Here is an 18,426-nt window from a genome sequence, read left to right on the forward strand (position 1 = left end):
GATTTCAAAAATAAAAAGTGTCCGTGCCAGGGTACTGACAACCTGCTGCTGCCTTTGGCTCCGTCTGTGTTAAGAATGTCTTTTGTAACTGGAGGGAAACTGTCCAGCCGAAGGGCAGGGCTCATGTAAGGGAAAGTTCACCTACTAACACCAGTAAACCATTGTTGTTTTTTAAGATCAATCAGATAAGTTTGCAATTTTGTTATCTTAAATGTGTTATGATCAGAAGGGGAGAGCTATTTAGTGTGTACAGAGGTTGACAGGGTGAGTCTGTTGGTTTTGGACATTTTCTGACAGCTGCGGGTGGTGGATTGAAAAGAAAAGTTAAAATTAAAAGTTAAAAAAGTTAAAATTAAAATATAGATGGTTGTTTTAAAGTCTAACTGTTAGCAGTGTGCTCAGGCTTGTGTGAGCTAGTTTAGTAACTCATTGACACTGTGTTGTGTTGGGTGGAGGGATGATGGAAGGCCAGAGTCGGTCTGTCTGCCATGACAATTTTAAACTGTATAGCCTCATTAAATTTGTGCCCCAGGGGGCCGGACATTTCCCTGAGATAAGATAGGACTCCAGACTTTCTGAAGCTTCTGTTATAAGGCCCCTGAACACTCATGGACACTTTTAGCAACAGTTTCCATCCTGCTCACTGCTCGAAATGATTTGACAGAAACTAGGACAAAGACTTATGGCCTCAAGCTTCCTCACACAACCTCAGATGTATCATTTACTTAGATTTCGTAAAGTCTTGAAAATTATTAACTTTAGTGGATGAAATATATTGCTTATGTCAAATGACTTAACAGATTGGTGACAAAGATTACCATAATAAAAGTCTTTTATAAAGCTATAACCTTTGTCTCGGTCACCTTTCACCCGACTTCATCTCTGATGCTTCTTTCTTTACAAACCAAGTTAATACGTTTTATGTATTCTAAAACTAACACTAACAGAGCCCATACACAATTTAAAAGAAGTTTGTCAAGGAAAAGTTAGTCATGCCTTTTCTGAGGCATCACTTCTTGTTCGTTTTGCTCTCAGATGACCTGAAGCTTTTCATCTGTTTTGTCTCACAGGTCGCAGGGTTTGTTTCAGAGAAGTTTTTGCCATGATCGTACGGTGGCCCTGAAGTTCAAAACACAACAGCAATTAACAGAACATTCCCAAAAAACAGCAATTCATAAAACATTGCGTGTGTTTCTATGCTATAGCATGATTGCTTTGTCTCTTCATTATTAGACCAAGTTTGCTGCACCAAGTGAAGCACTTTGGTTATCTTTGGGCCTTGTGTATGAGTGAGAGCAAGGTGCATTGAGAGACTGAAACAAGGATTAGTGCAGCATTCTTACCTTTAAAATTGTTGATGTTTAATGTGCTTATGGATGTCACGAGAACCGCTACTTACCGGTACGCAGTCGATGCTGGTACCGTCAGGGCTCGAAACTAACGTCGTCCCAGGGACGAAAGAAAATATGTTTGTGACGCAGTGATATTCCTGATAATGATACATTGTGAACAACAAATCAGCGTTGAAATTGGCTGGAAGACAGCTAGTTCATGTTAGCTGTGAGAAAAGTTCATTGCTGGGACTTCTAAACTGCTTTTGTACAACATTTGCTCTACAAATAAGTGTGAAACTTGAAATGACTTTAAGCAGCAATTCTAATGACATATTCTTGATAACATCATGGGTATGGAACATGTATATCATGATATATGTTCTAGTTCATACAAAATCACAAGTGTTTAAAGTTGTTCCAAATGGCTGCATTTGAAAAGCATGCTGTCAGAGAAGGAGACAAGACGGCTCCTTTCTCACCAGCTAGCCAATCACAAGCTATCCTTGTATGTATATATATATATATATATATATATATGTATATGTATATGTATGTATATGTATATGTATATATGTGTATATGTATATGTATATATGTGTATATGTATATATATATGTGGATATGAACCGTGGTAAATGATCAACTTTACTGGATGGTATAGCCTACCTTGGATGATTTATAAGAGATTGTAGCAAAGATTGTCATAATAAAATGTTATTTAAGGACCTTTCACCCAGCCTCATCTCTGATGCTCTTTTCTTCACAAAACCAGGTGATACGTTGTATGTTTTTAATAAAGAACAAGGAAAATAATCACAGACCAAATGTACCATTAACATTCTCCATCTCTTTCTGAATCTGTCCTAGCAGCTCCTGTTAATCGGCAAACACATATTCTACCAAAGAGCACGTGTTAAAGTATTATTTTAATTATATTCATGTTATAACCCCTCTCCTCACCGTACACCGTCGTGTTTCTCTTCAACAGGAAATGGACAGAAGGGAAAAGCAGTGCGGCGAGGTTAAGTGCTGCAATATTCATTGTCATGTGCTATCGTTACATATTCTTTGCTTCGTGCCAATCATATTAATCGCATCTGCAAATACTACATATGCAGGCATTCCTGCAATTGCTTCATATTCATTATTTTCTGCTCAGGCATCCTATACATCATAATTTGTATGAGGTAATCTATGATAATTTACTTCAAAGTAGTCCTATCACTACCATCCTCTGCTACACCTCCTACATTTGCTCTCATATGGGCGATGCTTTCGCAAATCAAGCTCTTTGAAGGCCTATTTCACGGTAAACCATGCATTCAATCGGTGGTGGTGTTCTGCGTTATGGTTGTCACATTTCACCAATTCTGGTCATGACGACATTCGCTTTGCACATCTGTTAGAATTTATTCACCATTTCTGGTCATGGCTGAGTTTACCATTATCAAACGTTCATTCACAGAATAAGGCATCTACGTGACCTCGTGCATCATTCATGGTATTTCCAGTTGGTCGTCGGACTTTAATTTCTGTTTGTCATTTTTAATTTTAATTTGCTGATTGTGATGTTGATGGGACACTATTAGTATTTTAGTGTATGCCAGAGCCTGGGTACATGGAAGTGTTGTGTGTGCGTGTGTGTATTTAAGTAAGGGTGTTTGGTATTGCTCTCCCTGTGTGATTGTGTGCTTATATATGTGTGTGTGTGTGTGTATGTGTGTGTGTGTTTGGTTTGGAACCGGGGGGACTACATGTTGTATGTTTTATGTTGCACCATGACCTTCCAAATTTCCCAATTTGGGATCCCAAAGTTCACCTTGACCTGGACCTTGATCATATTTATTATTTTCGAGAGATAAATGAAACACTTTCTCCATTCCAGGTGGAATAGCTTTTTTGTTATTCTTGACACTGAAATAAAACATTTCACAAATATATAAAATGATACCTGTAAGGGGAGCCCAAAAGTTGAAAACGTGTGCACCTGCCATCGATGATACAATAACTCATCTTAGTACTAGATTCAAGATGATTGTGCTCTGCAGGTATACATAGTAAGTAGCTAATAAATAATTTTGATTGCTAACAAATGAGCACAACAAAAGGCATCTATTCTACATCCATTTTTTAAATTACTTCAGTGTTGTTGAACATGGTCACTCCTGTTAAACTCCTCATACACGGGGGGTAACACACAGTTTATGAGGTAAGGGTTTGAGGGCAAACTCGAAACTTGGAGTCAGATCCAGTTCATCCTCTGAAATTCCAGGAGGAGGAGTGAAACGAAAGTGCTGCAGGAGGCTGGTGAAAAAGAGGAAGAGCTCCATCCTGGCCAGACCCTCTCCGGGACAAAATCTGCGGCCTGTAAGAGAGAGGGAAGGAAAGCTTCAGGTCATCTGCCAGTAAACTAATAATTAACAGGAAAGGAATCTGCTCACAAACCTGCAGAGAAAGGAATGAAGGCATCTCGCTTCACAAACTTCCCGTCTTTGTCCAGGAAGTGAGCAGGATAAAAGCTGTGTGGGTTCTCCCACTCACTCTCATCATACATGACGGATGTTAGGAGAGGAATCACTGTGGTTCCCTGTAGGCCATGCAGAAATTCAAAAGATTTCTATTATGATATGTGATAGTATTATCTTAAAACTCTTAAAAATGTCTCACATTAAGAAAATATTTGCAACATGTAACAACTGTCATATTTTGTTTTAGAGCATGAAGATGAGTATGGAGGGATATTAGGAGTTTTATTCAGTTGGACCTTCTTAATGAAGTGACCCTGGAAGGTTACATCTTGGGTAGTTTTGAGAGGAAGGGACATGGGGACAATGCTTGCCATCCTCTGTGTTTCATGGAGGACAGCATTGACGAAGGGCAGGTTCTTCCTGTCCTCGGCATGCACTTGATGATGTCCTATCACCCTGCTCAGCTCCTCCTGGACCTGGTCTGGAAGATGAAAAGCTTTTGTTTTTATGAAGACAATTTACTCACATAGTGTGGCTTGGACTGAATGATTTTCAGTGAAATTTTTGGATATCTCATCTTCTTACCTTGTATTTTTGGATACTTGGTCATAAACAAAAGTGCCCATCTCAGTGTAATTGATGTTGTGTCAGTGCCAGCACTAAACAGGTTCATAACTGTTGCCATAAGGTTTTCATCATGGAAGTGACTGTTGGTAATTCCAGATTCCTTAAAGTAAAGATTTATCATCGCATTTCTTCAAACAAATCTTATCCTTAAATTAGATTTATTTTTTCAATTTGTGTAAAAGACAGAACGGCCAATGTAATGTACACAGCATCAATCCCAAGGGACCAATAGACAGCCTGTTATCCCGGAAACGAACGCACTTTGTTCCGAACGATGTAACAAACCTTCTCGGAGCAATATATTTATCCTAACATGGCATATAGTTTTCACTTACTTATTTATGCATCTATGCGAAATTAGATCAGGAATACTGTATGTGCGACACGGTGGGATGGAGTGGAGCCAGGGCCTAAAGGCTGGCCCGGCTCATCTCGGTTTCAGGTAAGGCCTGCATCTTTTCTTGTGATGACAACCAAGGCATTTAGCATATATTTTTGCTTGTAAACTGTTATACTTATACTTAGAAATGTGGCTGTTCAAGAACATGATGCAGATGGATGCTGTGTACATTCAGCACAATATTTACACAGATTCTAACTATCTCTCAGCTTCATAAACAGTTTTGATATATGTTTTCCAACCTCCAGATTTAGCTTTTGGACAAGAAAGGCGTCCACAAGGCCTCTGCACATCTGTGGTACGAGGGTCTCTTTCAAACGACTGATTATCTCCAAGTTCTGTTTCCTACTGGCATTACCCAATCTGAAGAAAAGCTTCCTGTCAGCAATCCATTTGAAGAACCAGGGGAACATGTTGTACACCTGTCAAAGAATAAATCGGTATCATTTTCCTAAAAACATTTCAAAATCTCCTTTCCAAAAGCTGTTTCAGCGCTCACTGGACAGGGGAAGCCGTGTCTAATTGTACATGTGCCCGTTTCAGTTGCTTTGCGTATTTACATTCTCTCCTCTGCTCTGCTTCGCGAAGGGCGGCGCCGCTTCCGAACCCACACGCGCGAGCGCACACACTTACAGTCAGAGACAGAGCGGAGGAAAGGTAAGGAGAGAACTTTAAAAATGTACGCTACGCACGGACCTCATCCAACCAAGGCAGCACCACGCAGAGCAGTAAACCTAAGGGAAACACTGAAGTAAATAAAAAATCATTCATAACCTTGTGTATAGTTAAATGCAATAGGCGTAATTGTTTCAAAATCCCACGGCACACCGGGACACCATTTGGGAACCACTGCTCTACACAGCAGATACCAACTCAGCCATTAGATAAAAAAGGAAGGATCCTGCAAAGGAAAAGAGCAGCCAGGTTTAGCAATTATTTAGTTCCTTCAGCAATTAGTCTATTAAATGATAGGGACGATACAAAAACATAAACCGTATAGTATTTTGTATGGGAGTTTTTATTGCACAGGAAAGCGTTAGGGTTAAGATCTGTATTTTTATGGCTATGACTTTATACAACATAAATAGAAAATTAGATGTTTGTGGATAGTGAAATATTTGTGGATCATGGTACACATTTGTAAATTGTCTTCTGTAAGTCACACATATTAAAGTCCTAAAAGGACTTCTCAATATAAATATTCACAAAATATAAAATGATACCTGTATTGAAGGAGAGCCCAAAAGTTCAAGACGTTTGCTCATGCCATCTACCAGGGATGTAAACTCTGGATCATCATATTCATATCTGTTGCCATAGACCATGGAGCAGATAATATTAGAGACTGCAAAATATATTGGTTTGGTCGTATCAAAAGATTCTTCTGTGTCACGGAAACAGGAGAAAATTGAAATCATTAGATATCTTTTTCACAGAAAATATTGATCACATAAATATATATAGTAATAAGACATTTACTTTTGAATTTCTTCAGCTCTCCAATGACGTGGTGACATTCCTCAATTATTTTGTCCTCGCACGCCTTCTTGCCCATCCCAAAGTCTCTCAGGTTAGTCAAGGCAAAGCGCCTCATCGCTCTCCAGGATTCCCCGTTGGACCATACAATACCTGAGTTGAAGTGTTTCAACAGAATATGTTAAACACACAACTGAGGATTGAAGGTTGAATAGAGTAAGACCTTTTTTTCTTTGCGTACCATGCCCTTGATTAAATTCCTCCATAATGAGCATTGGATCTCTGTCTGCAAACTCATCAGCATGGTTAACAAGTGCCTCCTTTACCGTCTTGTATCCTGCCAGGACCACCACTTTCTTTGGTCCCATGTAGAAGGTGAACACTGATCCATATTTCTTGGAAAGCTAAGAACAGCATAATATCATGACATTTTCTTAGACACAAAAACAAAAGAAAGTAAACAAGATGAGAAAGCTGCCCCAGAAACAACAAACTACCCTATGAGAAAGCTACTCCTCTGCACTGCCTCACCTTCAGTAATGTGTGGTAGGGTCTCCTGAGGTCAAGCTGTAGCAGGTTCCCGAGTAGGGCAAGTGGTTTTGGTCCTGGAGGTTCCTTTCCCTCATTATGGGAGGTGAAGCCAGAGGAGGTGAAAATGTAGACGAGCAGCAAGACCACTAGACCCCCCAACAGGGAGATAGAGCTGGAGGACTGGAGAAACAGATCTAATAGCCCCATGATTTCAAAAGCAAAAGTGTCCGTGCCAGGGTACTGACAACCTGCTGCTGCCTTTGGCTCCGTCTGTGTTAAGAATGTCTTTTGTAGCTGAATGTCTTGTAGCTGGAGGGAAACTGTCCAGCCGAAGGGCAGGGCTCATGTAAGGAAAACTCCAGTCCACCTCTCTCTGGCGATCTTTGGACACAATGGAAAGCTTTTAGCAACAGTTGCTATCCTGCTCACTGCTCGAAAAGATTTGACACAAACTAGGACAAAGACTTATGGTCTCAAGTTTCCTCACACAACCTCAGATGTATCATTTACTTAGATTTCGTAAAGTCTTGAAAACTATTAACTTTAGTCGATCAAATATATTGCTTATGTCAAATGACTTAACAGATTGGAGGCAAAGATTACCATAATAAAAGGCTTATATAAGTCTCGGTCACCTTTCACCTGACTTCATCTCTGATGCTTCTTTCTTTACAAACCAAGTTAATACGTTTTATGTATTCTAAAACTAACACTAACAGAGCCCATACGCAATTAAAAAAAAGTTTGTCAAGGAAAAGTTAGTCATGCCTTTTCTGAGGCATCACTTCTTGTTCGTTTTGCTCTCAGATGACCTGAAGCTTTTCATCTGTTTTGTCTCACAGATCGCAGGGTTTGTTTCAGAGAAGTTTTTGCCATGATCGTACGGTGGCCCTGCAGTTCAAAACACAACAGCAATTAACAGAACATTCCCAAAAAACAGCAATTCATAAAACATTGCGTGTGTTTCTATGCTATAGCATGATTGCTTTGTCTCTCCATTATTAGACCAAGTTTGCTGCACCAAGTGAAGCACTTTGGTTATCTTTGGGCCTTGTGTATGAGTGAGAGCAAGGTGCATTGAGAGACTGAAACAAGGATTAGTGCAGCATTCTTAACTTTAAAATTGTTGATGTTTAATGTGCTTATGGATGTCACGAGAACCGCTACTTACCGGTACGCAGTTGATGCTGGTACCGTCAGGGCTCAAAACTAACGTCGTCCCAGGGACGAAAGAAATTATGTTTGGGACGCAGTAATATTCCTGATAATGATACATTGTGAACAACAAATCAGCGTTGAAATTGGCTGGAAGACAGCTAGTTAGCTGTTAGCTGCTAAGTTGCATTATGGGCAAAGGTAAATTATAAAATGATCATGATGTGTTCAAATAATTGGTGAGAAACTTGGATAAATAAAGTTATTTGCAGGATATCTAAAATAAATATTAGAGGGAGAATTATGACCGGTTTATTTTCCTAACAAAAACTAGTATGCAAAGTGTTGCATTTGTGTTAAGTCCCCAAAGTGTAGCTAGGGAAAGAGGGGGACAATAACACAACAACCAATGATGAAATGAAACGGGTTCCAATAAACTCTCAAAAGTAAGGGTGAGGAAGGGACCAAATGGTTGAGCCAAACAAAAGAAATATAACAAAACAAGGCCTGACTACTATTGTCCTTTCAAACAAAACATAAACAAATGCCCTCACTAACTGATCTAATAACAAGTGGTGTAAAACACATACAGAGGTGGCAACAACATGCTAAACTAGTGTTTCTAACAAAGAAGTCTCTATGTGGATGAAAAATGTACAGTCAAAAGATTTCTATATGATATGTGTTAGTATATTTTCAAGCGCATTCTCGACGGACGTTTTTTCTATTGTTTCTTCCAAGAACCAAAAAACCTGTGAATAGCAATTAACCCATATATCAGAGGTTAAAAGTTTACGTAACGCTTATCTTGATCTTCATACATCCCTTCCATCAACTGTCATCGGAGGTAACACCTAGAGCCCCTATTGACAGAGGAAGTGGTGTCTTGCCGTCTTCAGCAGGGCCTCAGCAATGCAGTAGATCACGTCCCCCTATTCATATGGCATGACCTTTTTGTAAATTCATAAGAAGAAGAACTTAACCCATGGCATTACCATGCATAAAACATAATCGCAATTATTACAGATAAAAATACAATATTTCTTTTATTTTAGGAGTTGTTAAAATTAACCTGTACCTCCCTTCACACACACACACACACACACACACACACACACACACACACACACACACACACACACACACACACACACAGTTCCAATTAATGGAAGAAAAAGGATTATAATGAGGCGACTATGAGTACTAAAGATTCCAGTACTCTAATTTAACTTTAACACAAGTACTACTATATATCAGTACTTCAACAAGCAAAGAAATGATAAAAGATAACATATTTAACTTTAAGATAACCTATAGGTTATTTAAGTTCATTCTATGTTGACACACAACTTCTGCGATAATGACAAATACATCATTCATATGTTATCCTGACCATAAATATATACATATTTTTTAATATAAATATAGTCGGCACTTATATCTTACCGGGGCCTTTTTAGTGCATATTAAAATCATTTTATGAAATATATGTGTGGATGTCCAAGATTGTTATGACTTTCTATTGTAGGGAATGTGATAGCAATTATTATATGTTCATGTACTTTTATGTTCTTCTGTAACTATGCAAAAACATTCACTCGTCCTTCAGCAGAAAACTGCTATGTGTGCAAGGATGTGTTTTGTGTATCCAACTGATATCTTGTTGTGAGACCAAAAGAACATCTTGCTCAGGACAGATGTCCTGAGCAAGATGTCCTGAACTAATGCTTTGCGAGGTCACCTCATGTGTGATATAAGATGTATCTTTTCTCTCTGTCTTCAGCGCTCTCCTGCAGACTGTTTTCGCACTCTGTATGATCTCAGAATAAAGTGTCAAAGACGAAACCTGGTTTTCCGTAACTTTATTGAACATCTCACCGAGAACTTCATTATGAAAGAGAAGAATATTCCACAACAGATTGTAGCAAAGATTGTCATAATAAAATGTTATTTAAGGACCTTTCACCCAGCCTCATCTCTGATGCTCTTTTCTTCACAATACCAGGTGATACGTTGTATGTTTTTAATAAAGAACAAGGAAAATAATCACCGACCAAATGTACCATTAACATTCTCCATCTCTTTCTGAATCTGTCCTAGTAGCTCCTGTTAATCGGCAAACACATATTCTACCAAAGAGCACGTGTTAAAGTATTATTTTAATTATATTCATGTTATAACCCCTCTCCTCACCGTACACCGTCGTGTTTCTCTTCAACAGGAAATGGACAGAAGGGAAAAGCAGTGCGGCGAGGTTAAGTGCTGCAATATTCATTGTCATGTGCTATCGTTACATATTCTTTGCTTCGTGCCAATCATATTAATCGCATCTGCAAATACTACATATGCAGGCATTCCTGCAATTGCTTCATATTCATTATTTTCTGCTCAGGCATCCTATACATCATAATTTGTATGAGGTAATCTATGATAATTTACTTCAAAGTAGTCCTATCACTACCATCCTCTGCTACACCTCCTACATTTGCTCTTATATGGGCGATGCTTTCGCAAATCAAGCTATTTCCCGGTAAATAGGTAAATTGCTCACAAACCTGCAGAGAAAGGAATGAAGGCATCTCGCTTCACAAACTTCCCGTCTTTGTCCAGGAAGTGAGCAGGATAAAAGCTGTGTGGGTTCTCCCACTCACTCTCATCATACAGGACGGATGTTAGGAGAGGAATCACTGCGGTTCCCTGTAGGCCATGCAGAAATTCAAAAGATTTCTATATCGTCACCTTCTTAATTAAACTAATGGCCTCAGTCATATTTTGAGGGAAATGTTTTTTTTTTGCCTAAATCATCTCTTCATGATGCTGGCCACCTCTGGTAAAATTGCCTAGATCCTTACTGAAAAGATAATGCTGTTCCTACCCTGTTAGTATCTCAAGAGTGTGACATAAGTGTGGCAATAAAAAAATGGCCTAAGTCACATTGCCTGTGAATTTTGCAAGCTTTACAAGATGGCAGCTGCTTCAAGAAGAAAGAAAAACTACCAGATAAATGAAGTTATTTCCATGGTTCAGGGCTCGTCCACTATTGGTAAGTGATAATGTTTACTGTAATATACATGGTGGCAAACAGCGCCTCTTGCTGCTGGAGAAGGCCCTCAACCCTCTCGAGGCGGGACTGTGGTGACGGGATGTGTGCTCGGTCCATTCTTGGCCTGATCGTTCTATCACGGAAATTTGTTTGGACCTAAATGTAGCACACAGTTAACCAGGAAAAGTTGCAAATGACGCTTCGAGCCTCGCAAGCCTGCCGTACCACGTGACTGATTCAGGAAATGGTTCGCGGATTTGGCGTGCGATTCGAAATATAAGGGCCATTAAAACGCAATTGATCCCCCCTCTCATTTTGTGGACTTGGGACTTTATTGTGCGTTTGTTTGCAATATATTAGAGCTCGAGTTCTTCATCTTTTTCCTCCATTAATACAAAGGATGATCAAACTCACACACATACAGATTTGTAAGATCTGCTGTGTTGCTCAGAGAAGCAACTGTCCCAGCCCTAGTATTTATATGCATATATCACAGGATCAGGTATCAGACGTGCTAATTCACTAGACTGAGGACTGTTCTTTGAAAGAGCAGTTCACCTCCTGTCCCCTGCTGTGCTTAACAATTAGTATTTCCTGTATTTTCCTATCATAACCCTCCTGTTTATACAAAGTAAAAAAATTAAAATAAAAAATACACCAATACATCACATCTAGTAAATTAAAATCAAAATGTTCTTGAAACAGACGCTGTCTTTATCCAGCTTGCTTTGTTCAGCTCCTTCATCACAATGTCACTTCTTTAGGATTTTCAACATCGGAATCTTTATGCTTTTACAGTTCAGTGTCTTTGATTTCTTCTTTAAATAAGTCCCCCATACAGTCCTCGTATGGGAGTGCATCGTCTTCTTCCTCATTCTTAGATGACGTCGTGTCTCCTTTTCATATCGTACACTCCAATCTGTATGGAGAGGGGCTGATACTCGTGTACCATTTTGTTATTGCGGATTCAATCAATTTTGTCATACAGCTTCTAATTCATGTTTTAAAACAATATCTACATACAGTAAGTATTAATATATCTATTAATGCTGAAGATACCAATAACATGATGAAAACCTCCATCTCCCGAACCATCTTTCCATAGCATCACCAAAATAATTCTCTACTCCTGAATTCTCTGCTAATTCTTTATCTAATGGTGTCAATCTTTGTAAGGCTCTGGTAACTGATCTCCCTGGTGCAGTATTTATTTGATATAAATGTGCAACAGGGTGAGCCAAACATGGCACACACAACTCCTTCTCTGCTAGGAGCATGTCTAAAGCCATGCCATTAAGCCTGAAGCTGCTTGTTGTTCATCTTGTCCCTAACTGCATTCCTTGTAATAATTAATAAATCTCTGTTAAATACAATAAATGTAATTATTCCAATCCACATTCTTGTTGGTAGTTGCCTACTAGAAAAACAATGATTCAAAACCTGCTCCAATTTGACTTTTTCTCTTGCATGAAAACAACTGGCAGTCCTCTGGGCTCCTATTGCATCTCTGTATGCTGTGGAGCTGAAGCTCCTCCCAGGCGCTGTGTCTTCCAAACAATGTTCAATGTTCAAGAGAAAAACATAGAATAAAACATAAAAATACAGTATTTATCTTATTCTTAGGAGTTGTTAAGATTAACCTGCACCCCCTTCACACACACACACACACACACACACACACACACACACACACACACACACACACACACACACACAATTAGCATTAATCCAATTAATGGAAGCAAAAAGATTATGAGGCGACTATGAATACTAAGGATTCCAGTACTCTAATTTAACTTTAACACAAGTACTACTATATATCAGTACTTCAACAAGCAAAGAAATGATAAAAGATAACATATTTAACTTTAAGATAACCTATAGGTTATTTAAGTTCATTCTATGTAATTGACACACAACTTCTGCGATAATGACAAATACTTCATCCATATGTTATCCTGACCATAAATATATACATATTTTTTAATATAAATATAGTCGGCACTTATATCTTACCGGGGGTAAAACCTCTCCTTAGGCCACGCTAGCCTGTTTGTTTTGTTTCAGTATTTTCTTAATTTTTTGTGCCTATTTTTGGAGTGCCTGTGCACCTTAACACTCATCGACGGATCATGCCGTCACAACAGCGTAAAGAATAAACGCATGAATGTGAATTGCACCCTTATCCACTTCTCTCTACACTAAATGTCCTTATGGACCTGCTCCTAAACCTCAGCTGCTTAAACAAACACTCTGTAATCTCTACGATACGATGAAATGATGGTGAGGAATAATGGATTACAATCATTTGCTTTCTTACATCTCACTCCTCTTACTCCTTTGAGCAAATTGCTAAATTTCTGTAAACCTGATGCATCTTGTACAGTATTGCCCCATCCATCTTTGGATGTTGACCATACTGCCTTACTCCAGCTTCCACTCCAGGGGAACTGAGTGTTTTCCTCTCCTCTGATCTGTTTTGCATATTGTTAGAGAGGGACAGGTTATTACATTACATAAATCAAATTTGATGTGGTTGTGCAGTCTCTGCTGACTGTGATGTTAAGCTCTTCAGGTTCCGTGTATCCCACCAGATGTGTGGGAACACCATCGCAACATGATCTGATTTGATTTTGATGAAATTTCTATGTTGACTGGTTGTTTCTGAGTCTCAGATGTTTAGGGCTATCCTCACCCTCCTGTGGTGACTCTGACCTCAGTTTCACAGTCCCCTTCTAAAACTTCGGGTTGTTGAATCTTCACTGATGTTGAGACAAGTGTCCCCTATGGGTAACACCTCCCTGTGTAGTCAGACTTCACCACGAAGAGGTCCGGGTTCTGCTTCTATGGAGAATCAGTGTCTCTCACAGGAGTGGGTGATATATTTACCCCTTTACAGTGTGCCAGGTGTCTTCAGGATGCTCTCTTTAACTCGGACTGCTGTGGGTCAATAGGACTTGAAAACAGTCCATCCCATCTTGGAGAATACCAGTCCTTCCTTTTGATCATCTTTTAGGAGACCAATATCCCGGTTTCACTGGACTCTCCTCTCTTCGAGTTCTCTGCATGTGACACAACAAACATCTTCTTAACAGTTATGACACTTCTTCTTCTATGTCTAATTCGAGATGCGATTGTTTGTCCATAAGTTCTCTCATAGCTGGAATATAATAGTGCCTGTCATAAAACAACTCAAATGGAAATAAGCCACTTGCAAAATGTGCATTTTTAATATTACTGGTGCTAAGCACTTCATCCAGTTTATGCTGTTTATACCATTTTTATTCTGCTATTTCATACTATTATTAATGGTCTTAAAGATTATTATTATTATCCTTTACTAATATTACCTTATTTTACAGTTCATTTAGCTGTAAACACTTTAGCTACTGTCATAGCGTCTACTGTATGTGTTGGAAATACTACAACTCATTTTATATATGTCTATTACCATTAAACAATATTCTTTCCTTCATATTTATTTACTTCAATAAAATTCATGCATATGTGTTGAAATGGATATTCTTGAGTTGGCATTCGGCCTCTTTGGGGACGAAAGTTTCCCTTTGTACATATTATACATGCTAAACAATTTGTTTCTCTCTGAATTATCCAAATCGATCTGAAGTAACAGACCAAGGCAGAGGGCTTTTGATCAGGAAGTCCCGGACTTCCCCCGTACGGTTTCAGGCTCCCGTGTTGAAGAGCAGATGGAGGTTTTGAGATCCGGCTCGAAGGACCAAGTATGTTGGGAAAATATTCCTAATAACACCACAAAGTCAGGATCCAAATCAAATTAAAGGGTTTAATCTATATTCTTGCAAGAAGGAGTGAGTTTGTACAAACAAAGGATGATCAAACTCACACACATAGGTTTGTAAGATCTGCTGTGTTGCTCAGAGAAGCAACTGTCCCAGCCCTAGTATTTATATACATATATCACAGGATCAGGTATCAGACGTGCTAATTCAATAGACTGAGGACTGTTCTTTGGAAGAGCAGTTCACCTCCTGTCCCCTGCTGTGCTTAAAGGGCCTACGAAATGATAAACATGATTCTACTGATGATAGTAAATGCTATTTGTGGAGTAAAATGATGTGTTATTTATGACACAATGATCACAGTATTTAATAAATCATGATTTAGTATGTCGACCACCGATGTTTACATCGCCGCTACCGGAAACACCCGACGCCGTGTTCTGAAGTCACAAGTAGAATACAGTCCACCAGTTGAATACACAGACAGCACGGCAGAAGTGGCAGAAGTGGCAGAAGTGGCAGACGTGGCAGACGTGGCGATGTCGGACTCTGGCTCGGATATTTCGACAGAATCGAGTGACAGCGAGTCGTCAATAGACTCGTTGCATCTTCAAGAAGAGGAGTTTATTGAAGAGGATGCCGGTGTCATGGATTTAGATCATGCGGGCGAGTTTAACGTGGTGGAAACAGAGCAGCTCGAGACACAGTATTCAAAATGGAGACACATATGTTATCATTGTCATATATTACAAGCTGTATATAAAGCATTAGCTATTACCGTAATTTTCGGACTATAAGACGCACCTGAATATACTGATGTGTACATATATAAGCCGCACTGGACTATAAGCCGCAGGTTTTTTAATATTTAATTACCATATGTAAGGGTTCGTGCACAGAGGGGATTCATTAATCCTCATCTTCGTCTTCTTCCTGCGTACTAAAACCACCAAAGTCCTCATCTTCAGTGTCGGAAACGAACAGGCTCAGGGTGGCTTCGTCAGCCACTCTCCTCTCTCTTTCGATGTCGCTCTCAAAACCAACGAACTCCTCTTCGTCACTGTCGGAATCGAACAGCCTCTGAAAGGCCTCAGCTGTGGCGGCGTCCTCCTCTTCATCACGCAGCATTCCAGCCTTTCAGGAACCCGTTGGTGATCGTGGATGTTTTAACACTCCTCCACGCTGTCAGGATCCACTCGCAAACTTGAGCGAAAGTTGCTTTTCGCATGCGACCAGTTTTGGTGAATGATTTATCGCCACTAGTCATCCACGCCTCCCACTGAACAAACTGTCTCGCTCTCGTAATGTCCGTCTGTCTCTCATACCACTCGCGGTTCCACTTTTACTTTTGCGCGCTCTTTTCCGGCATCCGGTGGACTGTAACCTGTAAAATCCATAGATTTAGGAATTCCCCTAGTGGCCGTTAGCTATAAAAATCCATAGATTAGCCGCACCGTTATATAAACCGCAGGGTCGAAAAATGAGGAAAAAGTCGCGGCTTATAGTCCGGAAATTACGGTAGCTAACAAACAGACCGGAGGACAGCGCTGGTTTATAAAGTATAGTCTGTATACTGAGCGTCTCACGGCTGCCTATAGTAGCCGGAACACTTACCAGATGTTCATGGAAGTTACGATGTCGTAACTTTACGAGACTTACGTGAAACGGGTAACAGGTTGATAATAGATAGATCCGACCTCCGTACGACCATAACAGGCTTATGAGCTGCTTACGAGCCTGTCGTGAAACACAGGCATATAAATAGTATGAAATTAAGATGACGTTAATATTGACCTTTTTTCTGGATATTGCATATTGTGTACATGTCCTTACCACTCTTCTTTTGTACATTTAGGTGTACATGTGAAAACTGTTCAATTATGGAAGCAATTGAAGAGCTGCTGCCAAGAAAAGGATGTCATGGAGGAATTCAATGAATATGAGGGACATGGTGCAAACATAACCTGCAGAACAGGTCACCCAGGATTCAAATCAAAGTGTCTGGAACTGGAGGCTGTCGCGGCCCGGTAGCAGGGACAGGGGGCTGTCGCGGCCCAGTAGCAGGGACAGGGGGCTGTCGCGGCCCGGCGGCGGACACAGGAGGCTGTTGCGGCCCAACAGCGGAAACAGGGGGCTGTCGCGGCCCGGCAGCAGGAACAGGGGGCTGTCGCAGCCCAACAGCGGAAACAGGAGGCTGTTGCGGCCCGGCAGCAAGAGTTCAGTAACATACTCTACAAAAAAGATGTTTTATAATCAAGCATAATATGTATGTATGTATGTATGTATGTATGTATGTATGTATGTATGTATGTATGTATGTATGTATGTATGTATGTATGTATGTGTGTGTATATATATTATGATGCTGACCTTTGGAACAACCAACTTGGATTGGAACTTGCAGTCCAGCTGACCTGACACGTGGTCGCCTGCATGAACTTGTGGTGTGTCCGTGGAGGGGGATCCGTCTGCACAGCAATTTTTTTCGGACATGTCTGAAATGTACAAAACACAACTTCACTAATAAATCTTTCAAACCAGCTTGAACCTGTATTGCATGTTTATACATGTCTGCGTAAAGAAAATATCTAATAACATTCATAATAAAAGATGTGGTTGAATTGATTGAGAGAGCAATGATATCAAATTAAACAAATATATGAATTATGTACATGCATGTGGTGATTGTATGTTTAACACGTCATGTGCAGGTCTACTGGTACTACACCTGTAATGTACAGATGACGTACAGTCTGTATACTTACTGCTGTACACACAGCTCCCTCCCCAGTGTGGATGTCCAATAGATGGTCGCTGATCATACAGGTGTCCTCAGTTCTGTCAGTGGCTTCATTCACCAATGTTTCAACACCTCTGTAATAATAGGGTGATAGTTAAACAAATTGATACATTTCTAAATAATTCTCTTGTGTGCTCTCTCTTTATACTCTGTCTCAATTCAAAATGACTCAAAGCACAGGTTTTCTGAAAATGAGGTTTAGTCACAGCTCTTTGACAGTGACACGGTGACTGAGTGAGACTGAGGATAATATTGAGGAGGACCCTGCAGTGAGAACGTGAGAGTGAGCAAGAGAGAGAGCAAGAGAGAGTGAGAGAGAGAGTGAGAGAGAGAGTGAGCGAGAGAGAGTAAGAGAGAGTGAGAGAGAGAGTGAGAGAGAGAGTGAGCGAGAGAGAGCAAGAGAGAGTGAGAGAGAGAGTGAGAGAGAGAGAGTGAGAGAGAGAGAGCGAGAGAGAGCAAGAGAGAGTGAGAGAGAGAGAGAGCGAGAGAGAGATAGAGAGAGAGAGAGAGCGAGAGGCAGAGAGAGAGAGAGAGAGAGAGAGATCAGCAGACAGAGAGAGCATGATCTTACAGTGCAGTGTGTTTACAGCTTATTTGTCGGTGAATAAATGCTACAACTCTTCTAGATCCAAGTCACGGCCCAGGCTCACTTAAGGTTGGCTGACGTTTTAAGGTAAAGCAGTAACCAGACCTCTATTTCTATTCTTTGTATTAAAAAGAGAATAGATTGTTTTTCATTTAAATGTCTGGAAGGGCATTTCCACTTACTGTGAAATTAAAGGGAAGTATATCATTTAAAAAATAAGAAATACTTTGGAAATTTGTCATTAT

The 18,426-nt window shown here is 39.9% G+C and overlaps 1 protein-coding gene across 1 annotated transcript; it reads right to left on the reverse strand.

The window, feature by feature from the left end:
• Positions 1–3,511: 3,511 nt before the first annotated feature.
• Positions 3,512–7,213, reverse strand: LOC115028970 (cytochrome P450 2K1-like). Its single transcript, XM_029462934.1, has 9 exons — positions 6,837–7,213; positions 6,547–6,709; positions 6,309–6,458; positions 6,053–6,213; positions 5,072–5,251; positions 4,388–4,529; positions 4,099–4,283; positions 3,780–3,921; positions 3,512–3,699 (listed from the first exon to the last, which is right to left on the reverse strand). The coding sequence occupies exons 1-9, from the start codon at positions 7,041–7,043 to the stop codon at positions 3,512–3,514; spliced, it is 1,518 nt and encodes a 505-aa protein (XP_029318794.1). The 5' UTR covers positions 7,044–7,213.
• Positions 7,214–18,426: the final 11,213 nt, after the last annotated feature.

This window comes from Cottoperca gobio, chromosome 24, assembly GCF_900634415.1.
Source record: "Cottoperca gobio chromosome 24, fCotGob3.1, whole genome shotgun sequence".
In the NCBI taxonomy this organism is placed as follows: Eukaryota; Metazoa; Chordata; class Actinopteri; order Perciformes; family Bovichtidae; genus Cottoperca; species Cottoperca gobio.

Excerpts from the sequence above, each read along its gene's own strand:
- LOC115028970 (XM_029462934.1), bottom strand. The coding sequence starts at position 7,043 with ATGGGGCTATTAGATCTGTTTCTCCAGTCCTCCAGCTCTATCTCCCTG. Across the intron at positions 6,710-6,836 it reads CCTACCACACATTACTGAAG|CTTTCCAAGAAATATGGATC; the intron begins GTGAGGCAGTGC and ends TGCTGTTCTTAG. Across the intron at positions 3,922-4,098 it reads AGGGTCACTTCATTAAGAAG|GGAACCACAGTGATTCCTCT; the intron begins GTCCAACTGAAT and ends CATGGCCTACAG.